Here is a 25,384-nt window from a genome sequence, read left to right on the forward strand (position 1 = left end):
GTATACATATACCTGTATTTCTACTGCAACTGTAAAAAATTAACATAATAAAATCCAGACATAATGCATTTTCTTTTCCATAACATAAGCATCTATACAAGGGTTTAAAGATCTTAATTGACTAGCCCATAATTTCTTAAGGTTTTGGTGAATTTTTGCTGAATAGCCTTTTTTTACAGCCTAGAAGACCAAGCTATACAAGGGAAATTGCATAAATCTTCAATAGTCTCTTAAAGGATGTTGAGAACAATGATGGAATGTATCTGTAAGTCACATGGTAATGAAAAGCACATAAATACCTTGTCAAATATATCACTTGCCAATGTAATGACATATATGGATAAAAGTCTTATTTTAGCATAGGAAAAGTTGTAAAAGTAATCTGGATACAGGCATATGTATTTATGTACAGTATGTTCCATTGCAGAAAAGGCTACATGATTTGTGATCTTACTTGTGTGTTTCTGTAGTTAAAATCAAAACATGTTTAATTGTTTGTTTTCTTTTAGAAGACAATTTAAACACCACAGTTTAGTGTTTTACGTTTGGAGTTATTGCTACATTCTTAATATGTTCCGTGTGAAAAATATATGTGCCTAACATCTGATTCTGTAACGTGTCAGTGTTACTTTAAGACTCCCTCCTCCCTTCGAGTGCTGTGACATCACTTGCACCTGATGCAGATATAAAGGACAGGTGCAAGGATCCGTTACACACTGGCTCGTCTCAGACTGCAAAGTCTGAAGGCACAGGTAGACAAACCACCATCTGTTATCTGAAGCATATTCTACTTGGGCTAACCTGGGCAGTAGTCCAGAGAGAACACTCAGCCAGGGACAGATCACGAGAGAGCACCAGGAGGTACTGAACAATACCAAGGCATATTCCTCCACAACCCTGAAAGATTGTAGGAGCAACAGCTAAAGATCTCTGACCTGGAGAGAAGGAGACAGAGGAATCTTATTCAACAAGAGAAAATTATTCCCTACACAGAACACTTTTTGGTGGTGAGTGTTAATCTGAAGCAAGACGAGAAATCATTCGAAAGGGGTGTTGAAATTCAGTTGTGGCTAGACTCATAGACTAAGAATAATAATTTTGCCCAAAATTTGAGACTTTGCAACTGCCATCATGTCTATGGGACTTGAGATCCTAGGTGTAGCCCTATCGATAATTGGCTGGCTTGGTGCTGTTGTTTCTTGTGCTCTTCCCATGTGGAAGGTGACTGCGTTCATCGGCAACAACATTGTGGTGGCCCAGATTATCTGGGAAGGACTATGGATGAATTGTGTAGTGCAAAGCACTGGGCAAATGCAGTGCAAAGTCTATGATTCTCTACTGGCGCTTCCTCAAGATCTACAGGCTGCTCGAGCCTTGATCGTCATCTCCATCGTCATAGCCATAATTGGAGTCCTCATTTCCATTATTGGAGCCAAGTGCACCAACTGTGTCCAAGATGAATCAACAAAGGCCAAGATCATGATCGTATCTGGAGTTATCTTTATTCTTTCAGGACTCATGACCCTTATCCCAGTCTCCTGGTCAGCAAATACAATTATTCGTGATTTCTATAACCCTCTAGTTGTGGATGCTCAAAAAAGGGAGTTGGGAGCCTCCATGTACATTGGGTGGGCAGCGTCGGCTCTTCTAATGCTTGGTGGTGCCATGCTCTGCTGCACTTGCCCACCAAAACAGGAGAAATACCCAGCTTCAAGAGTGGCTTATTCAGCAGCCAGGTCTACAAATCCTGGTGGATATGACCGTAAAGACTATGTTTAAATGGAAAACAACTCTTCTACAAACTTAAAAACTTTCACATATCATGTGAGCAGAGGGGCTTCTGACCTGCAAAGGCAAGAAAACTCAATATCACTGACTTAAAGCCCTACATGTACAAAGCTTCTCCTGTAAGCTGTAGCATTTTATATACCATATATTGTAGACAGCATTGCCTCTAGATGTGTTTGTGCATGTACGTGAATATAGAAGGTCCATGAATGGTAGTTCTCCATTGTCCATTGTCGTGGCATCGGTAGATTATTCTTGAACTGGGAGGGGCAATCTCTCCTGGCAGAGATGAGGTGGCCTTAGTCATGTAACTCTTTCCATACCAAGATGCACGTCAATGATCTACAGCTGCAGGGTCAGCTGGGGGAACTCTCCTACTCATTCCATCTTCATCCACTTCTTACTTAATGTTAGAGAAAGTATTTGTCTTTTAATCGATGAAGACAATGTATATAGCTTTTTTTTTATTGTTTATGTATGAAGATATTATTTCTATTAAACGGCTTGAGATTTATGCCTTAATAAATGTCTTATTTATCCAACCGTACTGACATATCAATACTATTATTTCTATAGCTTGTAAATATTACTGGTCTTAAACCAAGGCTTTATGCATGCTGATATGCACTGTTAGAAATCCACACTTTGCCGAAGCGTAGATGTCGTTACAAATCTCCAAGGCATTTGATAACAGAGAACAATAGACGCATATGGCAATGCATGTGGAGGGGCTGGTCATAAAACCTTATAGCCTTCTGGGTCCGATGTACAATTTCAAAGGCCAACAGAAGCATCTCTAATTAAGGATTAAATGATAGACTTTACTGATACTATCAGTGCATACTTCTTGGCTTCAGGTTCCTCTTGTCCTTTGTCCACTCCTTTCCCTCCCTCCTTCTCTAAAACATTAATGCTCTGCTGGAATTTGACCCTTTTCTTCTTGCTTTTAATTCTCTCCTAGTTCCCGCTTATTGTATAAGTGTGTGTCTTTCTTTTATTGAACTTTTACATCTCCCATAGGAAGTTTGTCCAGGAGTTTGTCCCTGTTTTTCCTACAGCTTTGTAAATTACATGGTAGATAAATTAGACCCTTGTTAATAAATAACATTCTAGAAATTCTCCTTTAATAAATGAGCCAGTTACACATTCACATTCATTAGCTCAGTTTAACAATATCAAAGAGTTAGTGCGTGCCTACAAGTCACCGACGAAAAAGCAGGGTCAACAAAAAAAATTCTGATTAAGTTACATTCATTTATAGGTCTACAAGACCCTGCTGTTCTCGACCTCCGCTAAGCAGATGAAGCCCATGAAGCAGAATTTGAATTGAGGATTTGGTTTACAAGAAATTTCATATTTGCATTTTGTACTTTTCATAATGGAATATTGATGAGCCTTCTAAACTGTATAGCGTCAGCACAGAAGAAAAGCCTGAATTGGAAAAATTCAGATTATTTCAAAAAAGAAAAAAGAAAAATCAAGAGCTTTATCCCATCAGTAATGCAAAAGTGCACATCTGTAAATCTATATGGCGTTTGCACATGAAATACAAATTTTAGTTATTGAGATCGATTGCATAAAATGTTTGTAAAAGAAAAAAAAAGCCATAAGGAAAAGAATGAAAACTATTTTTGTCTTAGAAAAAAACTAAAATCTTGAAACATCTAAGACAAATCTAATATTAAGACCTCAATGGGAAAAATGAATTTAATAATAAAATGAAGAATAACAATAAATGCACTGAAATATAATATGAAGAGTCCTTTCTTATAAAGTTGCGGAGACAAAAAGGAAAAAGAAAAAACAACATGCAGAAAAATGAAACTTTTTTTAGGCCACGTTCAGTATTTGGTCAATATCTTACATCAGTATTTGTAAGCTAAAGCTAGGAGTGGAGCAATCAGAGGAAAAAGTATAATAGAAACCCGTCACCACTTCTGTATTTTTCACCCACTCCTGGTTTTGTCTTACAGATACTGATGTGAAATTCTGACCAAATACTGACCGTGTGAACGTGGCCTTCATAGTACACAGTTACGGTTTTTAGATGTTCGTCTTCCCATTCATAGGAATATAAAAAAAAAGTTGTATTCATCAAATTGTGTTTTTCAATCCAGTGCTGTGCATATATAGTAGGAGGAATGTTGTTAAAAAATAGCCTCATAAACTCACTTCATGTATGGCTGCACAGAGCTTTGCAGAAAGTTAAGGATAGCCTGTATTTAAATATTTTTTTCTTACTAGCAGTTTTTTTGCTTGCATTTTTTCATATAAAATTAAAATTAGATTAGTATAAAAAAAATTTAAAAAAAGACGCCAGAAGTATAGAACATTCTTTAAAACCCCTAAAAACTTAAAGTATAAAACTGAGCAATGTGAACATAACCTAATATATTTGGCACTGAAAAGGATTAATAAAAATGACATTCAGTAAACATTCATGTGACATATCACACCTTCCATCCTATTTATTTATCCAGGAACTGAATAAATTGTACGTAATGCCAGGACGTTTCTGTAAGTGCCTAGCTTGTAACCTGTAAAGAATGGAGCATTTACTCTTTGCATTTCTTATTGTGGAATTGCTGTTTGTTTAAGTTTTTAAGTCAAGTTTTCAATAAAATATGCTCCTGTATACAATGTTTGGCTTTGTGTTACATGAAGACCATGGTCCCATTGTTCCCAAGAGAAAACAAAGGCCATTGACCCAGGTATAGAGACAGCATCCCTGGTATCTGTTACAGTTTATGATATCATGTGTCCTCCAAATTCAGGTAACACAATAATGATGTATAAGATGAGTGCGAAACAGAACATTAAAAACTGCACAACCTTACGGAGCTGAGACAATTGTCATTCCTGTAGTCACTGCAGGTACATACCCTTCAATGTAATTCTGAAGGTGGGTAGGAAGTGGAGAAAGCACTTATCAGGTATTATTAGGGTAGTGGAGTGCTTCCTTCTTATACCTTCCTCCATACAATACAGAGTATTAAATATAATTGTAGTATCCCATTCTATGGGAAGACATTTGTTCCTTCCAGGTAGATGTTCTATAGGAATATCCTATATATAATGGTGTATGTGTGCTTCTGTCAGAAGCAAGGATAGGCGGTGCCTACACAGTGTGGCGCAGGAGTCAGCGTGTGCGCATCACATCAGAGTCAGTGTATGCTCATTCTGCACTACGGTGCCATTTTATTGTAGACACTGTATGCGAATTCGCAGAAACAATGTCTGCAGCAAAATGGCGCCGGATATCGTGGGATGCGCATGCATTGGCTCAGACTTAATTTTATTGAAGAATTCTGTCACAACGTCAACAAAGTATTGCACATGCGCTAGCCATCGCCATTCTCCCTATGGACGGCGCGTGTGCACTGTATGCTGACTACACAGTGTGGCGCCAGAGTTAGAACATGCACATAGCGCACTACAGTGCCATTTTATTGAAAACACTGTGTATGTGAATTTGCAGACACATTGTCTTCAACAAAATGACGCCAGATATCACGGGATGCGCATGCATTGACTCCGGCAACATTTTATTGAAGAATTCTACTACAACGTCAACATAGCGGTGAGCATGTGCGCCATCACCAACGGGTTCAATAGCTATTAAATCTATATTAGCTATACAGCATAAGAGTAATAAAATAGTTTAAAGGTACAAGACAGAGATATGAAATAAAGAATCGGCTTATTTATCATGCATGAGTATGTAAAGGTAAAATCATTATCAGAACTGGTCCTTGGCTGTGACGAAACATTGACTGTTTCTTCTCTGAGTATATTAGGGGTTTTAGTGGTCATTCAGCCAACAACTATTCCTCCTGACTCCACCATACACATGCACACTCGGCTGAACGTTCATATGTTCTTTACAGGAAGAGAGAACAAGCTGCTGCCATATACCTTTGGCAGTGACTTACCTGCTGTGAGAACAAAAGATTGGACATATTGACATTCAACATGCCCTATATGTTTTTTCCTCCCAACAACTGCGTAACAACAAATACATTACGTGGCCTGCCGTACCAGAGCAATTGGAAAACTTAGCCAACCTTAGTCTAATGTGTAATGCCACCTTTACTAACACTGGTGGATATCTTCATAAGACAGTGTAATGTGGTCCTTTTTCTTCAAGAAAATTTTTTGCCGTCAGAGAATGGCTGAAATTGTAGAAACTATTGTTTCAGCAATTTAAGCAGGAAACCCCCCCAGCCTTCTGTACCTTGCTCTACTGTAATCGAATCATCTCCTCTGGATCATGAGACATTATGCCCAGCCTTCTCTATGGGAATCAGTCAGGTGGTACCAAATAACAGTCATCTTTTGTGTAAAGCAGAACTGCTGTAAACATATCTATGCCTGCAGCAATGCAAAGATTCCTGACAGTGATTCTTACTGTACAGTAGTCCCAATCGGACACATTACTTAACTATGGGATGTCATTACATGGGGTGAAAATGTACATCTCATCAGGAGTCCTAGTTGGATGTTTGGTGTTTTCAAAAGTAGTAAAATAGGATTATTTATTATATACATACCAAAAACCATTTTTTTTTTTAAAAAAAAGCATTATTAATGTATAAAAGTAGAAAACATTAAAAAAATATATATATATATATAAATATATTCCCTGTGCTCGTTGCTGAGCAGTTATGTTGGGGTTTATGTCTAAATCTCCAAAATACGTGATTCAGACAGAACCCCTAAGGAACCATTCACTAGCAGAGGCAGATGGAGGCACTCTGAAGACCAAATGATTTCTCTTAACTCCATCTGCCTGTATTATGGTGGCATCTCGTGTTTTTAGGTATCCACAAACGTGCAGTGAACTACGCTTTTGTACGCTTCTAAAAAGAACAAAGGCAGAGTCCAAAGTGAGTCAGTCTACTTCATTAGAGTGAATGGTTCTTGCTAAATCCTGTTTTTCGAAGATTTAGACTAAAACCCAACATAAATGCTTTATCATGGAACATCCAATAAATGTGAACCTTACTTAAAAGCAATAAAAAAGGTTATTTACCCAAAAATGGTACCAATAAAAAGTTCAACTCATCTCACAAAAATAAGCCACCAATCAGGTCCATCGTCTGTCAATGCAAAAAAAATACAGAAAAATCTGTGCTCCTAAATCTAAATGCACATTCCCTTTTGAGCCCCAGTGTGCCTAAGCCACAGTTTCAGTCCATGTGTATGCATTACTCTACATAACAATTTATGCGGTGCGTGTCTCCAGCTGGGCACAATGTATGGGTACTAAGCTGGCATGTATGCCATTTTCACTCTGCAGCATCCACTGCATCCTTATTTCTGGAAAACATCTGTGGACTCAAAATAGTCACCATACCCACAGCTGAATTCCCAGAGGGTGGTCTGCTACTCTAGCATTAACAGGTGTTCCCAAAAGAGCCCACAAGCTATTCAAGGAAAATCTGTGCTCCCAAATCCAAATATCGCTCCTTCCCTGTTGTTCTGTTATTCAGGAGAAATTTGTGTAACAAATTTTGGGATCCAATTTTTCCTGCTAACCTTTGTGAAAATGAAACCTCTGGGGCTAAAACAATAGTTTGGAAAACGTCATATTTGTATCTTCACAACCAGATGGTAAAAAATCCTGTGAACCACTTGTGCATTCAAAATGCTTTGAACACTCCTAGATGAATTACTGATGAGAACCTGTCAGTAGGATTTAGCACTATAAATAATAGGCATGGCCATAATGGTGCTGTATGCTGGTTAAACAGATACCTGCAGTGCTATCATTGGGGTGGGCAGCAGGAGCGCAGTCTGATTCCACAGATAGTCTTCAATGAAATGGTGCCAGAGGTGGCGCATGCACAGATCGAGATTTTGGTGGCACGGAATATCAAAAAGAAGACAAGGTCACCTGCAAAAGAAATACAGGATGCAGGCAGTGGGGCACAGGAGCAGGAGAAGACCCTACCCTCTAGGCTCGCCAAGATGCTCAGACATAGCATTACAAGAAAACTTTAGAGTCTGATTAATCAATATATCCAGCCTAGACGATACTATTAGAAATTAACTTTTATTTGTAACATAACTTAAAATTCAAAGAACCCAATTCCGAAATCTTACATCTACTGTCACAGAAAAGCATTTTCATCCAGTTGTAAGAATGCTAACATAAGTATCCGACTAGTGATGTTAGGACAAAATGAGTAAAGTGTCACAGTGCAATAAAATGAATGGAAAAGGAAGAAAAATTGTGGATCTCACCCAATTGAAGTGCAGACTGTTCTCCGGGTCACGTCCATACAGGTAGAAGCATCCCTCACTCTGCCCTGTCATGCCCTCTGAAGTTGCTTCTGCTCTAACAAGTGCAGGACCCAAGTAGAGCTATTTTCTCCCCCAAAAAAGGCTCCCTCCCGACGCGTTTCTTTCTCCGTTAGGAAAAGTCAACAGGGGAATGTACTTGCTATTTGAGGGCACCAGCATGAAGACACAAAATTTGTTCTAGGGTAGAGGAAAAGTGTCTCTGTGCATAAAAAGTACCATTGCCAATGCTTGACGATATCTTGGGAATCCCAAAGTGGTGGGTATTCCCCTAGGGTACAGAGTGCTGTTACTCTGATAAAAGAGAGATGAGGAGCAATCCAAGTCAATCAATACCTTTACATGGTCAGTCTGTTCATCCGTTTCTGAGAAATCAGCGTCACTCCAGCTCTATTCCCTACCTAGTGCTATATCCTCCTCTTGGTAACAGTATGTGCACATAACGTGTCTGAACAGTCGGGCATGGATCTTGCTCTGCTCTTATCTATATTGAGGTCGGCTGACACAAAATAGTGTTAACTAAGTACTCTATGTTATTTACATGTACTATTACTATTTACTTATTTATTACTGTAGGATATTTGCTCATTTTGTTTTTTCTTGGGTTTTGTCTGTGAAAAGGCCAGAATGTGAACATGCCCTTGCACATTGCTCAGTTACCAACTTATACTCTGGCTTTTTGGGTTAGCCTGTTTAGACAGACTGAATTTTGCTAGTTCACGATACTCAACCAGTATAAATTCACCCTTACATATAGCCAGTAGGTGGTCATTTATTTGTCATGATCAAGTAAAGAAAATGCAGCATGTGAGTGAATTATTGGAACAAGCCCCCGTAGTGTAAAAAGGCAGCCAATCACCCAATGAAAAACCAATATGCTCGTTTGTTGGATATGATTTTTAACCCCTAAACAACCTTAGACATGTCCACTTCCCGACCACATCCTGGCGTGTGCACGTGCGATCGCCACCGGGTGTTCAGCTGACACCCGGCACTCACTGCCAGGAGTGGTGCCCGCACTTAAGGGCTTTGTATATAGAGTCTGCAAACTATTCTAGGCAAAAATCTGTGCTCCAGGAGGCAAATAGCGCTCAGTTTCTCCCGAGTCTCGTCGTGTGGTTAAGAAAGACTGCACAGCCACATGTGAGGAATTTCCACGTCCAGCAAAAATTGTGTGACAAATTTTGGTGCCATGTATACCCATTAATCCTTGTAAAAATGGAAATTCTGGGGCTAAAACAACATTTTTGTGGTAAAAATGTAATTATTTTTTCTTCACTGACCAATGGTATAAATTTCTATGACACACCTGTGGACCTGAGGTGTCAATATGATCACTGCTCCTTTAGGTGAATTCATTGAGAAGTGTAGTTTGTAAAATTGAGTCACTTATGGGGGTTTTGCTGTTCTGGCACCTCAGGGGCTCTCCGAGTGGGTCATGGCACCCGCAAACCATAAAAGTAAAATATGCACTATAATATGGAGCTCTTTCCCTCCTGAGCTTAGCACTATACCTGAAAAGTATTTTCCAATTACAAGTAGGGTATTGGCGCACTGAAGAGAAATTGCACAAAAAACTGAGAGGTCCATTTTTTCCTATTAGCCCTTATAAAAAAATTAAAAATTTTGGGCTAGAACAACATTTTAGTAGTAAAAATGTAATTTTTCAGCGCCCAATGGTATAAATTTTTGTCAGGCACATGTGGTATCAACATGCTCACTGCACCACTAGATGAATTTAATGAGAGGTGTAGTTTGTAAAATGACGTCACTTATGGGAGTTTCTGCTGTTCTGGTATTTCAGGAAAATCTGATCTCCGATATGGCTCTTCTTCCATTTTGAATATTGCACTGTGCCTCAAAAGTAGTTTTCGCCCAGATATGGGGTATCAGTGCACTCAGGCGAAGTTGCACAACAAATTTTATCAGGCAATTTCATCCTGTTATCCTTGTGAGAATAAAAAAAAAAAATTAGGCAAAATGAACATTTTTGTGGGAAATATTTGATTTTTTTTCACAGCCCAACTTTACAAACTCCTATCAAGCACCTGTGGGTTCAAGGTGCTTACCACACATCTAGAAACAGTGCTCCTTCCCTTCCAGGCCCTGCCATGCGTCCAAACAGTAATTATTTTGGGTATCAGCGTGCCCAGGAGAAATTGCACAACAAACTTTAGGGTGCATTTTCTCATGATACCCTTGTGAAAATAAAAAAATTGGGGTCTCAAGTAGCATTTTTGTGAAAAAAAAGTTACCAGATTTTACGGACTATAAGACGCACCCCAAAGTTTTGGGTGGAAATTAGGAAAAAAACAGTTTTTTAATATAATGGTGGTGCGTATTATAGTCGGGTTTTATTGGTAGCCTACCATAGGGCGGTGGCGGTGGACAGATGTCACAGGAGGCTGGGACGCTGCTTCAGGAGGCCAGCGGCGGCGGTGGAGCGGGGTCACAGGAGGCAGAGTCGCTGCATCAGTCTTCTGAGATCTCAATCTGTGCATGACCCACCTCCAGCAGCCATTTTACTGAAGCATTTAGAATCATAGAATCACAGAATCGTAGAGTTGGAAGGGACCTCCTGGTCCAACCCCCTGCTCAAAGCAGGATTTGCTAAATCATCCCAGACAGATATCTGTCCACCCTCTGTTTGAAGACTTCTATTGAAGGAGAGCTCACCACCTCTCGTGGCAGCCTGTTCCACTCATTGATCAAACTAACTGTAAAAAAGTTTTTTCTAATATTAAATCCGTGTCTCCTCCCATTCAGTTTCATCCCATTGCTTCTAGTCTTTCCTTGTGCAAATGAGAATAAAGATGATCCTTCTACAATGTGACAGCCCTTGAGATATTTGTAGACAGCTATTAAGTCTCATCTCAGTCTTTTCTTCTGCAAGCTAAACATTCCCAAATCCTGCAACCTTTCCTCATAAGACAGGGTTTGCAGACCGATCACCATTCTGGTCGCTCTTTTCTGAACTTGCTCCAGTTTGTTGAAGTCTTTTTTAAAATGAGGCGCCCAAAACTGGACACAGTATTCCAGATGAGGTCTGACCAAAGAGGAGTAGAGGGAAATAGTGACTTCACGTGATCTAGACTGTATGCTTCTGTAAATACATCCTAGAATTGCATTTGCCTTTTTTGCTGCTGCATCACACTGTTGACTCATATTCAGTCTGTGATCTATTAGTATACCCAAGTCTTTTTCACATGTGCTGTTGCTTAGCCCTATTCCTCCCATTCTGTATATGCTTTTTTTCATTTTTATTGCCCAGATGTAGTACTTTGCATTTTTCCCTGTTAAAAACTATTCTGTTAGTTGCTGCCCACTGCTCCAGTTTACTTATATCTTTTTGAATCCTCTCTCACTCTTCCCTAGTATTGGCTATCCCTCCTAGCTTTGTGTCATGAGAAAATTTAATCAGTTTACCCTCAATTCTTTCATCTAAATCGTTAATAAAGATGTTGAACAATACAGGGCCCAGGACAGAGCCCTGTGGTACCCCACTTGAGACATTCTTCCAACTGGATGTGCTGCCATTTACGACCACTCTTTGGGTCCGATCACTAAGTTGGGTCCGATCACTAAGCCTACCACAGAAAGGCTGAAAGGTAATTCCACCGACATCTTATGAGAGCCCAGGGCCCGCAGCATTGCCCAAATCTTGCTGCCGTTGTTAGCATCCTAAAGCAGCAACCCTACCTCTTGTGACCCCGCTCCACTGCAGCTGCCCCCCCGGTAAGAAGGCAAGCGCCGAAACATACATAGGGAACTCGTAGGACACATCTATGCACTGGTAAATGTATTTTATTACTTTCACCTTTACCCTGTTCTATTGCACATGCACCTTACTGCAGATTTAATTATGGTTATATAGCCAGTGATTATCTGGCACTCCCAGACATGCAAGGAAGGTATTGACTATTTACTGGATTTACACTTGACTTAAACATTATGATGTCTACCTAATTCATCAGATACAGTTGTGGGCAAAAGTATTGACACCCCTGCAATTCTGTCAGATAATACTCAGTTTCTTCCTGAAAATGATTGCAAACACAAATTCTTTGGTGTTATTATCTTCATTTAATTTGTCTTAAGTGAAAAAACACAAAAGAGAATGAAGCAAAAAGCAAAGCTTTGATCATTTCACACAAAACTCCAAAAATGGGCCAGACAAAAGTATTGGCACCCTCACCCTTATACTTGGTTGCACAACCTTTAGCCAAAATAACTGCGACCAACCGCTTCTGGTAACCATCAATGAGTTTCTTACAATGCTCTGCTGGAATTTTAGACCATTCTTCTTTGGCAAACTGCTCCAGGTCCCTGATATTTGAAGGGTGCCTTCTCCAAACTGCCATTTTTAGATCTCTCCACAGGTGTTCTATGGGATTCAGGTCTGGACTCATTGCTGGCCACCTTAGAAGTCTCCAGTGCTTTCTCTCAAACCATTTTCTAGTCCTTTTTGAAGTGTGTTTTGGGTCATTGTCCTGCTGGAAGACCCATGACCTCTGAGGGAGACCCAGCTTTCTCACACTGGGCCCTACATTATGCTGCAAAATTTGTTGGTAGTCTTCAGACTTCATAATGCCATGCACACGGTCAAGCAGTCCAGTGCCAGAGGCAGCAAAGCAACCCCAAAACATCAGGGAACATCCGCCATGTTTGACTGTAGGGACCGTGTTTTTTTCTTTGAATGCCTCTTTTTTTCTCCTGTAAACTCTATGTTGATGCCTTTGCCCAAAAAGCTCTACTTTTGTCTCATCTGACTAGAGAACATTCTTCCAAAACGTTTTAGGCTTTTTCAGGTAAGTTTTGGCAAACTCCAGCCTGGCTTTTTTATGTCTCGGGGTAAGAAGTGGGGCCTTCCTGGGTCTCCTACCATACAGTCCCTTTTCATTCAGACGCTGACGGATAGTACGGGTTGACACTGTAGTACCCTCGGACTGCAGGGCAGCTTGAACTTGTTTGGATGTTAGCCGAGGTTCTTTATCCAACATCCGCACAATCTTGCGTTGAAATCTCTTGTCAATTTTTCTTTTCCGTCCACATCTAGGGAGGTTAGCCACAGTGCCATGGGCTTTAAACTTCTTGATGACACTGCGCACGGTAGACACAGGAACATTCAGGTCTTTGGAGATGGACTTGTAGCCTTGAGATTGCTCATGCTTCCTCACAATTTGGTTTCTCAAGTCCTCAGACAGTTCTTTGGTCTTCTTTCTTTTCTCCATGCTCAATGTGGTACACACAAGGACACAGGACAGAGGTTGAGTCAACTTTAATCCATGTCAACTGGCTGCAAGTGTGATTTAGTTATTGCCAACACCTGTTAGGTGCCACAGGTAAGTTACAGGTGCTGTTAATTACACAAATTAGAGAAGCATCACATGATTTTTCGAACAGTGCCAATACTTTTGTCCATCCTCTTTTTTATGTTTGGTGTGGAATTATATCCAATTTGGCTTTAGGACAATTCTTTTTGTGTTTTTTTCATTTAAGACAAATTAAATGAAGATAATAATAACAAAGAATTTGTGTTTGCAATCATTTTCAGGAAGAAACTGAGTATTATCTGACACAATTGCAGGGGTGTCAATACATTTGGCCACAACTGTATATCTTACCTACCTTGCTTACTCTTTGAGGAGACAACACCATGGTTTGCACTTTATCTATGTTTAATACATCTGCCATTATTATGTGCATGTGATAATTTACCTTTATTTTGTAGTGCCCTACCTCTGGTTCAGCCTGTGTTTTTTTAACCCTTTAACTTGATTTCTGTTTAAATACTTTAGTAAAACGTATATATTGTTTATACTTTACTTGTATGGTTTTTTGTGCACCAGTTTTTTTTGCAACAGAAGTACGAAAAGTGGACAACGTTGTAAACGTTGATTTGGACAAAAGTCAATAGACTAGGCACTGATGGGTGCAAATGGTAAAACAAAAGGGGCTAATGTATCGAGAAATTGAAGGAACTGTCAAGGAGGAGGAAGCCTGATGATATGGGGTTGTTTCACAGCCAGAGGCGTTGGATACTTGAACAGAACCACTGGTGGTCTCAATGCTGAGCTCTATGTGAGTATCCTACAAAAAGAATTACTTCATACACTCAAGCACTATGGGTTTGAAAAGGACGACATACTGTTCCAGCAGAACAATGATCAGAAGCATACATCGAGATTGGTAAAGAAATGGTTCAATGACAATGAAGTAGAGGTTCTGGATAGGCTCCCATAGACCCCAGACCTTAACCCAATCAAACACTTGTAGAGTTGAAGAAAAAACTGTATACATGCCCAATCGCTATAAATAAACTCTCACTTGAAGCATATTTCGCAACTTGTACGTGTGCAGTGATTACATTAACTATAGTTGCCCCAGTCTAGCGTGATAACATAATTTGCACTCGCCGGCGTCATCACCAGCTCACGCAAATCTAACACATGCACTCCGCTCATTTCGGCAGCATTAATGCATCTCTGAAGCCGGGTGTACACTTCTTGGCTTCAGAGGTGAACTTCACATGACCAGAGGTCATCTTCTGAGTCTCCGATCATGCGCTATGTGTCTCTGAAGCCGGGAAGCGTACACCTGGCTTCAGAGATGCACTGACACTGCTGAAATGAGCGGCGTGCACGCACTAGATTTGCGTGAGCTGGAGATGAGGCCGGCTTATGAAAATTATGTTTTTATGCCCGCAGGGATGTGGGACTGAGAAGGTTCAAGGGGTGGAGGCGAAGCTGGGGTGGAACCTGGGCATAGACTCAAGGGGGCCCGAAAATGTTGCCAGCATGGGGCCCAGAAATTCCTGGTGTACATATCTGATCATATCCTAATAATTGCAAGTCAAATTTATGTATGAGATAGCAAAGATGACTGTCTATAAAATTATGTCAGTCTCACGTTTGAAGCAGTAGTGGGTGGTGAGATATGGAGCCTGAAAGTCAAAAGTTCAAAACATTGATACCCTTTTGCTCATCGGTGTATGTCATGTGAAAAAGTTATAATAAAGTGATAAAGAGTAAACAAGGAAGGAAATTAAAAGAAGTCCTAAGTCCTGTCAAGTCTTTACCAGTCAAAATGGACAGTCAGGTCATGTACAGTAGCTCAGTTGTCACAAAGATCCTCTTTCCAACTCAATAAAGTAGGTGAATTGGCAGTGAGCCAGTGGTCGCTATAGGATTCCATCTTTGGTATAAAATTAGGAATATTTATACCACAAAGCCTAAGGCCTCATTCTCACGTTCGATTTTCTTGTCAAATGGCAACAGTTTTTCTTGCACGCAAAGAAAAAAAAAGTTTCTCCACCTTCTCCTTTGTAATTGTCCGTGACAATCGGACCGCACTCGAATGTCATCCAAGTTTGATTTTCTCACCAACCCATAGACTTGCATTCCCAATTTTGATCTGACCCTTGGATCAAAATTTACCACGTCTCCACAATTTTCTGTACTCGTACGTGAAAATCAGACATGTGAATGGGACCTAAGAAGAAAAACCTCTGTCTAGAACCTCTCTGTAGTTGGACAGCTCCACTGGTGGCTCCTGAATGGTGTGCAGAATGTGGGCTCCTTCTATAATAAAGCAAACTAAGAGTTTCATATGCTATATACACAGCTGAGATACTGGATGAGCCACATCTAAATACAGTCTCGGAGTGTTTTCTAATAATACCGCCCAAAGTGGACCTAATTATTGCTCTCATTGATCCTTTATATTGGTCAGGAACCATACTAATTATTATTTATAGCAGTGAATATAAGCACAGAAAATCCAGCTATATATAGCTAGTGATATAACTGTTTTCACATTCTACAGTGTTATTTCCCAGTGATACTAGCCAATAGAGCATTATATAGTCTTACATAGGGCTTATGAATCAAAATGCTAGATGTGTATAATTGTCAGATATAATAGCATGTATAGGCTTGGACTCGCCTGGCTTGGAATGACCATTAAATGAATAAAGTTTATTGTTAACAATAAATAAAATAGGAACCACAGAGGTTCATAAAAACATGTAAAAAACTAATGGGGGGTAACACAGCACAGGAAAAAATGGTGGGTATGGCTGAATATGGCAAAATGTATAATGTATAGTAATGGGGGTACAATATTGATTATTATAAAGTGCAAGTGCCCATATCAATGTATATATATATATACTGTATATATATAAAGATGTAGTATTGTGGTTTCAGAAAAACCATGGCCGAAGTAGATAGGTGTACGTAGAGTGATACAAAATAATAAACTAAACCCCCAAACAATATGCACAAATCATATTTACCTAATAAAAGCTGCAAGACAGGGACCCACCAGATCCGACGCACATTTCGCTACGGAAAGCTTCGTCCTGGGATGGTGGGTAGCTGGGAGAAAGGTTTTTTTACTTGTCATTGGACAATGACAGAGAGCGACGTTGTCTCCCTTAATTGATTACACCTATGTCACACTAAATTACCATCGGCTGAAAGGTTAAACAGAGTGGATAACCCCACACTGCACATCAAACCCTGGGTTCCAAACTCTGCTTGTCGGCAGAGGGAAGTACGAAGTGCTCTAAAATCTCCTGGTAGACTGCTGCGCTGACTTTGGGCTTGATAAAACACAGTGTACCTATACCAGAATATGACATACAGTAGCTCCCCAAACCATCATAATGTGGAAAGATGTAGAGAGAGTTAATGCATACAAAGAGCAACATGTTTCGACCCTGACATGAGGTCTTTTATCAGTATGAGAATCCATCTGGATCTACTGTTGGATGAGGCAGTGGATCTCCACTGGTTTCAGCTAAATGCATGCTATTGGTGCCCAATACACAACACTTCCAGGTGAGCAAGACTTTGTGTTCCCACATACTTCTTGATCCACTTAGTACATCAGTAAAGCCCATTTATTTCAGCAGTAAGATGTGCATAGTTAAACGAGTGATAATAAAACACTCATTGTGAATGTTTATCAGCCTTTCCCACACATAGATATTACAACAGATATGTCCTCTCCAGAATGTCTGACTTCCCTTTGACCAGACAATAGCTCTGTAATGGTGGAAGAGGTTACAACCTATCATGTGGTTGTTTTCCTGAAGAGAAACTATGAAATAGTAAGGGGAACTAGTGTAAAGGTCTTTTTACATGGAGCAACTATTGTCCGAATGTGTGCTTATTAAGATCCTCATTCCCATTCATTGGCCTGTGTAAACAGGGATGTGATGAGACAAAGTGAAATCACTCGTTCATTGGCTGATCGAACATTTTACATGGTTTAAAAAAATGGCATTGGTTGGTAACACATAGCCTAGTGTAAAAAGCTGATTGTCCCAAAAGAGGTTGCCCAATAAACAATGTACCAATGTACATCACATTTCCTAGCTGAAGCCAAGGGAGACCCATTCTTGCTCCCAGCATCTGCCCAGACTGCTACCGAGAGAGGAGAGAAATAAGTTTTCAGGGGAGAGTGAAACCACACAATCTACTTTAGATTTATCAGGAGGCAGCCCGGTAAGGAAACCACATCCTGAGAATCAATAATGACAAAGACACACGTGCAAAGGGTGACACACAAGTGAAAACAATGAATTAAATAATGGAGGTGTTCCTAGTGTAATACTAGCTGCAGCTGGACCTTCTATTGGGAATTTGAAATTCCCCACCCTAGCCATAGGCCCGGAAAAGGGTATGTGCTCAAAATTAATAAAAAGGTAAAGTGCAGTGCAAATATGCCCAAAAGTCAAGTGGGTATCCCATGGCCAGTGAGTTAGGGCACTCCTGGGTTACCACTCCTCACACATCAGGCTCTCAAACTTACCTAATGACCTTGATCCTGGAGGGCCAGATTCTCCAATAGACAACTATATAACCACTCAGTGTACTACCCAGCACATCAAACACAGTGTGCCGCCTTTTCAAATAATTCTAGACTTGATCTTAGCCAAAAGGTGAGAAGCAATACATGCTCACTACTGCTCCATTCTAACAGGGGACTTTGAGCGTCCTTTCCCGGGATGGATGGAGTTCTCAGCAGACATACCCCAGAAATAATTCATCTATCATTAATTTTGTGGATAGTTTATAAAAGCTGTTGTAACAGCAGCACCTTTAACGATCTTTCGTTCTCCATACAGTTTGTACTGGCCCCCCGTGAAAGGCCTACTGTTTGACTGGAAATATTGTCGATCAGTGCTCATTAGGGCAGGAAATCTACTCATGTATATGCAGTGTTAGTTATATTTTACATTGTGATGTTATAAAAGGGACATTTTCAACTCTATTAAATGTCACGTCAGTAGCAGCAGCAGGAGACAGTCTGTTAGTTTGCATATAATGGAGATCTGAGTAATGTTTGTTTATAGACAGACTGAACTTGAGCCACATACAAGAATACAATGATACCGCCTGCAAGGGAGGAAACCTGTTACTGGAACAGGAAGCCCAGAGCGTCATCTCCATATAATCCAAGGCATTGGATGGGGAGACTGTTCCCATAAAATTCTTTTATTGTACAGGAACAAACATTTGTACATTATCCTGTGCTATCTAGAATTGCAACATTAACACTATATGCCGCTTACTAAGAACTGCTTCTAGTTATAATTCTAGTGATGAAAAGCTTTCTGATACATACAGTATAACCAACATTATCTCCATAGGCTTTACCCTCAGCGGAGACAGAAAAGATCTCATATTGCAACTAAATTTAATGTATAATTCCGTGTGCATACCTAAAAATCCATAGGGTCAAGAAATAGATTGTTTCCTCTATAGTGGAAAAGACCCTACATCACGGGCCATTTATGAAAACTGTCACAGACATGATATTGTTTTCTGTTTGCAAGTAACACTTCTACAAGAAAAAATAACAGGGACACAATAGAAAATTATGTTGGCAAAAGGCAAGTGGTCATAAATGTTGTGGGGTCAATTTGACAGTTTGTGCTTATGCCTTCACTAAGTACCCCACCAGTTTTTCCTCATTGCACCAGCCTATCTCGCATACTTTACTGATTGTAGTTTTTTTTTCAGAAATCATGGAAAAAAAACATTCCAGTTCTATAATGTTCATGGCAAAAAAAAAAAACGCACAGCAGCTGTGACGTGTGATTGCAGCCTTAGTTGTTATCTCTTCTACTTTTTGTGTGTATTTAGACATTCAGGTTTGCCTCACACAGATCTGATAGTTCTTTACAATTTTTCAGATCAGTAAAGGTCCCATAAAGTACGCCTGCGCAGGAGCCGTGGCAGAAGTAAGAAGGAGGACATCATCGCTAGAAGATGGGAGGCGCCGAACCAGACCGCGACACCCATCCGAACGGACCCCCGGGTGAGTATAATCTGACTCGTTTTTCTTATTTTTCAGGTTACATCGGGGGCTTATCTACAGCATTACAGAATGCTGTAGACAAGCCCCTGATGGCGGTGGCTGCAGCTTATAGGCCAAAAATGAGGTGACAGATTCCCTTTAAAGAGTGGTCTGCCTGAAGAGGCATGATTGATCCACCCCCATGCTTAATGGTTGGTGAGATGTTCTTTTCCTGAAATTCTATGCCCTTTTTTCTCCACACATACCTTTGATAATTGTGACCAAAGAGTTCTGTTTTTACCTCACCAGTCCACAGGACTTGTTTCCAAAATGCATCACGCTTGTTCAGATGTTCTTTTGCATACTTCTCATGCTGAACTTTATGGTGAGGACACAGGAGAGGTTTTCTTCTGATGACTCTTTCATGAAGGTCATATTAGTGCAGGTGTCTCTGAACAATAGAACAATGTACCACAACTCCACAATCTGCTTAAATCTTTCTGAAGGTCTTTTGCAGTCAAGCAGGGGTTCTGATTTGCCTCTATAGCAATCCTACAATCAGCTCTCACTGAAACTTTGCTTGGTTTTCCAGATATTGTTCCTGCCATTTCTTAATTACATTTCAAAAAAGAAAGGGCAATTTGAAAATGCTTTGCTATCGTCTTATAGCCTTCTCCTGCTTTGTGGGACTCCACCATTTTCATCTTCAGAGTGCTAGGCAGCTGCTTAGAAGAACGCATAGCTGTTGTTTTTTGGCACAAGGTTAGAGGAGGCTGAGATTTTTTAAAGCTGGGAAATCTCAGCTTTCAGACCTTTTCTAACTATGATAGTGAGCAAGCCATAACCATAACTGGCTAATTAAGGTCTGAAACCTTGTTAAAGTTATCTGAGCACACAAATCATGAAAGGTGCCCAAACTTTTGCATAAGCCCATTTCCTTTTTTGTAATTTTTTTAATGAAAAAAATGATTTTATATATATATATATATATATATATATATATATAAAAATATATATAAATATATAATGTTTTTTATAAATATATAAAGGAAACGTGTCATCTTTAACTTTAGGCTTTTTGGAGATCAATTAATCTTCAACTTGCTTAACTGTTCACAATAACAGTAATTTTGACGAAGGGTGCCCAAACTTTTACATGCCACTGCATTTATGCTGTGTTATATGTATGTATATGCTGATTCAGTGTAGCACTTCACAGGTGTCACATTACAGCGTGGAAGAAACGCCTGGTAATCTACTTCCGTATTATGCAAAGAAAACTTTATTGAGAGTACAACTCACGATTTCGATATAGTGCTGGATGATGCACCCCTAGGTTGGAAGGCACTCAACAAGCTACTGGGGAAGAGCCAATGGTCAACCCAATCAATGCTATTGATGCGCCAGGATCAAAGCTGCAGAACGTTTTGGTGCTGATATTGCTTGGTCGAAAGAGAAGATTAAAAGCTGCATAGATATCATAAAGTTCAGAACTTGGAAAGTACAAACCTTGAACCAAGGCAAACTTGACATCATCAAAGCAGAAATGGACAGAACAGGACTCGACTTTCTTGGAATTAGTGAATTACGATGGCCTCAATACAGAAATTTCCAGTCAAACAAACATTGGGTCTACTATTCTGGCAACAATAACCAAAGAAGAAACGGTGTCGCTTTTATTCTCAACCAAAGATTGTCAGCCACTGTCCTGAAGTACAATGCAGTTAAGGAGTGCCAGTCCATGTCACAGCTATACAATTCTACTCACCACCAACAGAAGCCAAGGAGGAGGACATTGAACTATTCTACGATCAAGTTCAAGAGGAAGTCGACAAGACACTAAAACAAGACTTACTCATTATCATGGGAGACGTGAATGCCAAAGTGAACCATGGCAAACATGGAACCATTGTTGGAAAGATTGGGCTCAGTTAACGAAATGAGGCTAGAGCAAGATTCATTGACTTTTTTGGACATGATAACCCTGAAGATCCCTTCCAACTCTAACATTCTATGATTCTATGAATACAACAAGAAAATCTATCACCAGGAACTTTGGAATACCATAAAAGATACGGGTGTGCCAGACCACCTGACCAGCCTCATTTGGAACCTTTAGATTGACCAAGGCTGTCGGAACACAGCAACACGGCATGGTTCAAAGTATAGCGAGGCATCAGACAAGGCTGGCTCCTGTGTCCATTTCTCTTCAATTTATATGCAGAAGTTATTTTCAGGAAGACTGGGCTTCCCAAAAAAGAAGGAATCCAAATTGCTGGACGAATCATCAACAATCTTAAATGCACAGATGATACAACATTGATAGCCACAAGCATAGATGGAATGAAGGACTTATTAAGGAGTGTCAAGTTGGAAAGCTCAAACATGACACCGCTACTCAACACAAAGAAGATGAAGATATTACTACTGCTAGGTATGAACGCAACACATTTGAGATGGATGACAACATTCTGCAAGTTGTAAAGGACTTCCACCTACTCAGACCGATGACTATTCTAGATAAGGTGATGACACCGGAAGGCATTAGGCAAATAGCTATGGACAAATCAACAATGAAGTCACTGGACAAGGTTTTCAAATCGAGGATTTAGTGCTTGAGAAGGATGTTATCAATACCATTGATCGCAGCTACAACTTGCCTACTTTGTAAGCTTCATACCAACAGATCAATCACTGGAGAAGTACATCATTGTAGGAGGAATAGATAGAACAAGGTGAAGGGCAAGATCAGTAACCCAATGGCTTGATACTATCAAGATAATGGTTGAAAAAATGCTGGCGGACTCATCTTCCTACAGAGCGTTCATCCATCAAGTCGCCATGGCTCGAGATCGAACCGAAGGCCATTAAGTAATAATAAAATAATTACATGTATGTAAACCCTCTTCAAATGTACAGCAACATGGAAATAATGGTGATTGAAAAATAAATAATAATAATTTACCAATAGAAAAATATTCAGGATTGAGAGTCCTCAGTCTAATTTACCAATAGGCATTCAGTTAATGCCACAAAGTCAGGAAATGTAAACCCACCACAAGGAGACATGAATAAAGCTTGGCACAACCTAATGTTATTCACAAGCATCTCCATATTGCCCAATAAGCACACACCTTGTAAAGGAAAATAATGTACACAATACCAGAAATATCTATGTAAGTAAATCTTGCCTCAGTTCCTATGCTGCAATGAATGAATCAACAGCATGACCATGCAATATCCATTAACACAATAAATATCAGCCATTGTTACCCATGCAAAACTGGCAACAAACCTACACTTTAATGTAAATAAGTAACCCTCTGTATTTCATACACAATCAATTGACTGGGATTGTAAGAAAACTGTCTGGAAGTGGGAAATACTGTACAATAAAAAAAACCCGACTTCTTAAATCCAGAGCCATCCAGAGTTAATTTGTATTTTATACCAATTCTTGCTCTTAGGTAACCTTTTTAAAATCACAAACAACCCCTCTAAGCTAGAGTTCATATAAACTGCTTATGCTTCATTCATAAAGCGTGTTTGGTTGTGGTCAGGAGTCAGGACCATGAGTCACTTAAAATGTCAGAAACTATTTTTATAGTTAAAGGACAAGGAAGAAACAATTTCAGATGACCCACTTAGTGTCTGTTTGATTGACCAGACCTTCATTTTATTTTGAATATATTGTGAAAGCTTTGTAAAGATGCTGTTTAGCGATTTCAGAGTGCGTCGTTTTGTTCCGGCCTATGCCAGTATGCCTGTTAACTGTGCTCTATATAAATGGGCTATAAAGGGCTATAAAAATGTTTATGGCTTTTGAATCTGCAGACTAGACTGTATAGTTATATAAAAAGTTTTATACTGGATATAACCTTGCTGAGCCATTCTTAGAACAAGTCATCAATCAAGTATCACCCTTACAACCAGCATCAATCATCTTTACTTCAGTGCACACACAACACGGCCCATATAACACACTGATCGGCCCACTCAACCTGCAATTGTATAGGGTGTTGCTGGGGCCTTTTAATTGATGAGAGCCCTTAGTAATAGCCTAGTTCCCCCCCCACCACCTCACCCTCTTCCAAACAAACAATAAGGGCTTTCACATTATTTTCAGGTACCCGTTCAACGGCCCCATCGGGGCTTACGTCCGAACCCCCAGCAAAACTGAAAGCAAACGTATGTGTCGAAAGGGCCATAAACTATAATGGTGCCACTGAGCAAACGTGCACTCTGCTGTGCATTATTTTCGAGTGTATACGCCTACTGGAGGTGGACACTCAGACGCAGTCTACTACGTCTGAGTGTCCACCACCAGTAGGCGCACACACTCGTAAATGATGCATGTCAGAGTGCACAATCGCTCTTTTGACACCATTATAGTCTATGGCCCTGTAGGCGCATACGTCCGAATCCTGTTTCGCTGGGGGTTCGGATGTAAGCCCCGACGGGGCTGCTAAACGGGTGCTGAAAGCACCCTAACTATCAAAAGTTTTCACATTCCACTAAATGTGGACCATTAATTTACAAATTTGCTTAATGAATCATGTGTATTGCAATCACACACCAGCAATCTTATGTTGGAAAACATGGAAAAATAGAATACCGATAGTAGGAACCCTACTATAGATATGTTATGGCAGTGCAGCTACTTAGTTGGGAGATTCACCCTCAAAATGTTACAGTCTGTATGCAAAAAAATTATGCAGACATATTTTATAACATAGGACAGAATAATGGAACACGCAGGTTTAGGAAGGTTCCACATGTCCTCATGCGTGTTCCCTACTAACCATGTGAGGTTGTGTCATACCAGTTATATGTTTTTCTTTTCCTGGTTCACACATCCACCCTATCATAGGATGCAAAAGAACCTTGAATTTTATGGGGGTTTTCTGCTATTTATATAGCCATTGGTAGCTTTTAAAGTTGTTTGTCGAAACTGTTGGAATTTTAAAGATGGAGGGAGTGGTCATTGAATACTGGAATGAAACTTTGTAGAGCAATGCATGTTGTGAGTACTATTTATTGCAGAACAAAGGTGACAATGTAGGAGGGGATTTGGCCCCTACCTTTAGTAAATGTGTAACTGAGTAACACAGTAGCACTTAACCTTTGACTGCTGCTTGAACAACTAATGAATTGTTTGTGCATACAAATAAGCAAACTCCTATATCTTCAGTGACTATGTCTCACCTGAGATAATGAGGTTCAACCATTGATGACACAACTTAAAGTAAATCTCCATATTTGAATATAATTTTAGATTAAACATTCTGTGATTTATTTCTAAATATATTTTTAAAGTGATCAGAATTCATTTTTTTTTATACAGATCTCAACATGCATAAATGTGCAGCTCAAAATTGGAATTCTGTCTTCCTGCAGCCACCACTAGAGGGAGGTTACAAGATTTCGGCATACCGTGTTATCGCTCAGGTCAATGTATAATCAGTATGCAGGAAGATCTCACGTGGCGGCTATGAACAGGTGGATTTGACCCTTATTAACCACTAACTGACCATGAGCAGATGATGATAATTATTTACGGTACCTGTTTATATGGAACCGAAAATTTGGCAGTGCTTGATTACTCAATGTCTACCTATGTAATCATGGGCAGAACATATAAACTTCTTGCACATGTCATCTTTGGTCAGATTTGAAATCTGGACCCCAGAGCTTTAAAGCACCAATACGGCGTTTTTGTTTTTGCAGCGCTGGAGTGATGCTATTAATGTAAGGTCCAATCTTACTCATACTTACCATCCGCCGTCTTCACCTTCTATCACTGTCACTCCTGTCGCTGTCCAGTAGTTGTGACCCGCAGGATCGCTCCAGTGTTTGCTGGAGCCGGAGGTCGCGTTTCAATACAAGTCTATGAGAACCCCATTCTGGCTCTCATAGATTTACATGGAGAGCTTGTGACTGCTACTTCTCACTTCCTGTCAGTCAAAAGTTCAGTTCACATACA

The 25,384-nt window shown here is 39.9% G+C and overlaps 1 protein-coding gene across 1 annotated transcript; it reads left to right on the forward strand.

Annotated features, from left to right (window-relative positions):
• Positions 1-694: 694 nt before the first annotated feature.
• LOC141080525 (claudin-3-like) lies at positions 695-2,335 on the forward strand. Its single transcript, XM_073565782.1, has one exon. It carries the CDS (start codon positions 1,132-1,134, stop codon positions 1,777-1,779), a length of 648 nt encoding a protein of 215 aa, XP_073421883.1. The 5' UTR covers positions 695-1,131; the 3' UTR covers positions 1,780-2,335.
• The last annotated feature ends 23,049 nt before the right edge of the window (positions 2,336-25,384 follow it).

Source organism: Dendrobates tinctorius, unplaced genomic scaffold, assembly GCF_039654945.1.
Source record: "Dendrobates tinctorius isolate UK_male_01 unplaced genomic scaffold, ASM3965494v1 ptg000016l, whole genome shotgun sequence".
In the NCBI taxonomy this organism is placed as follows: Eukaryota; Metazoa; Chordata; class Amphibia; order Anura; family Dendrobatidae; genus Dendrobates; species Dendrobates tinctorius.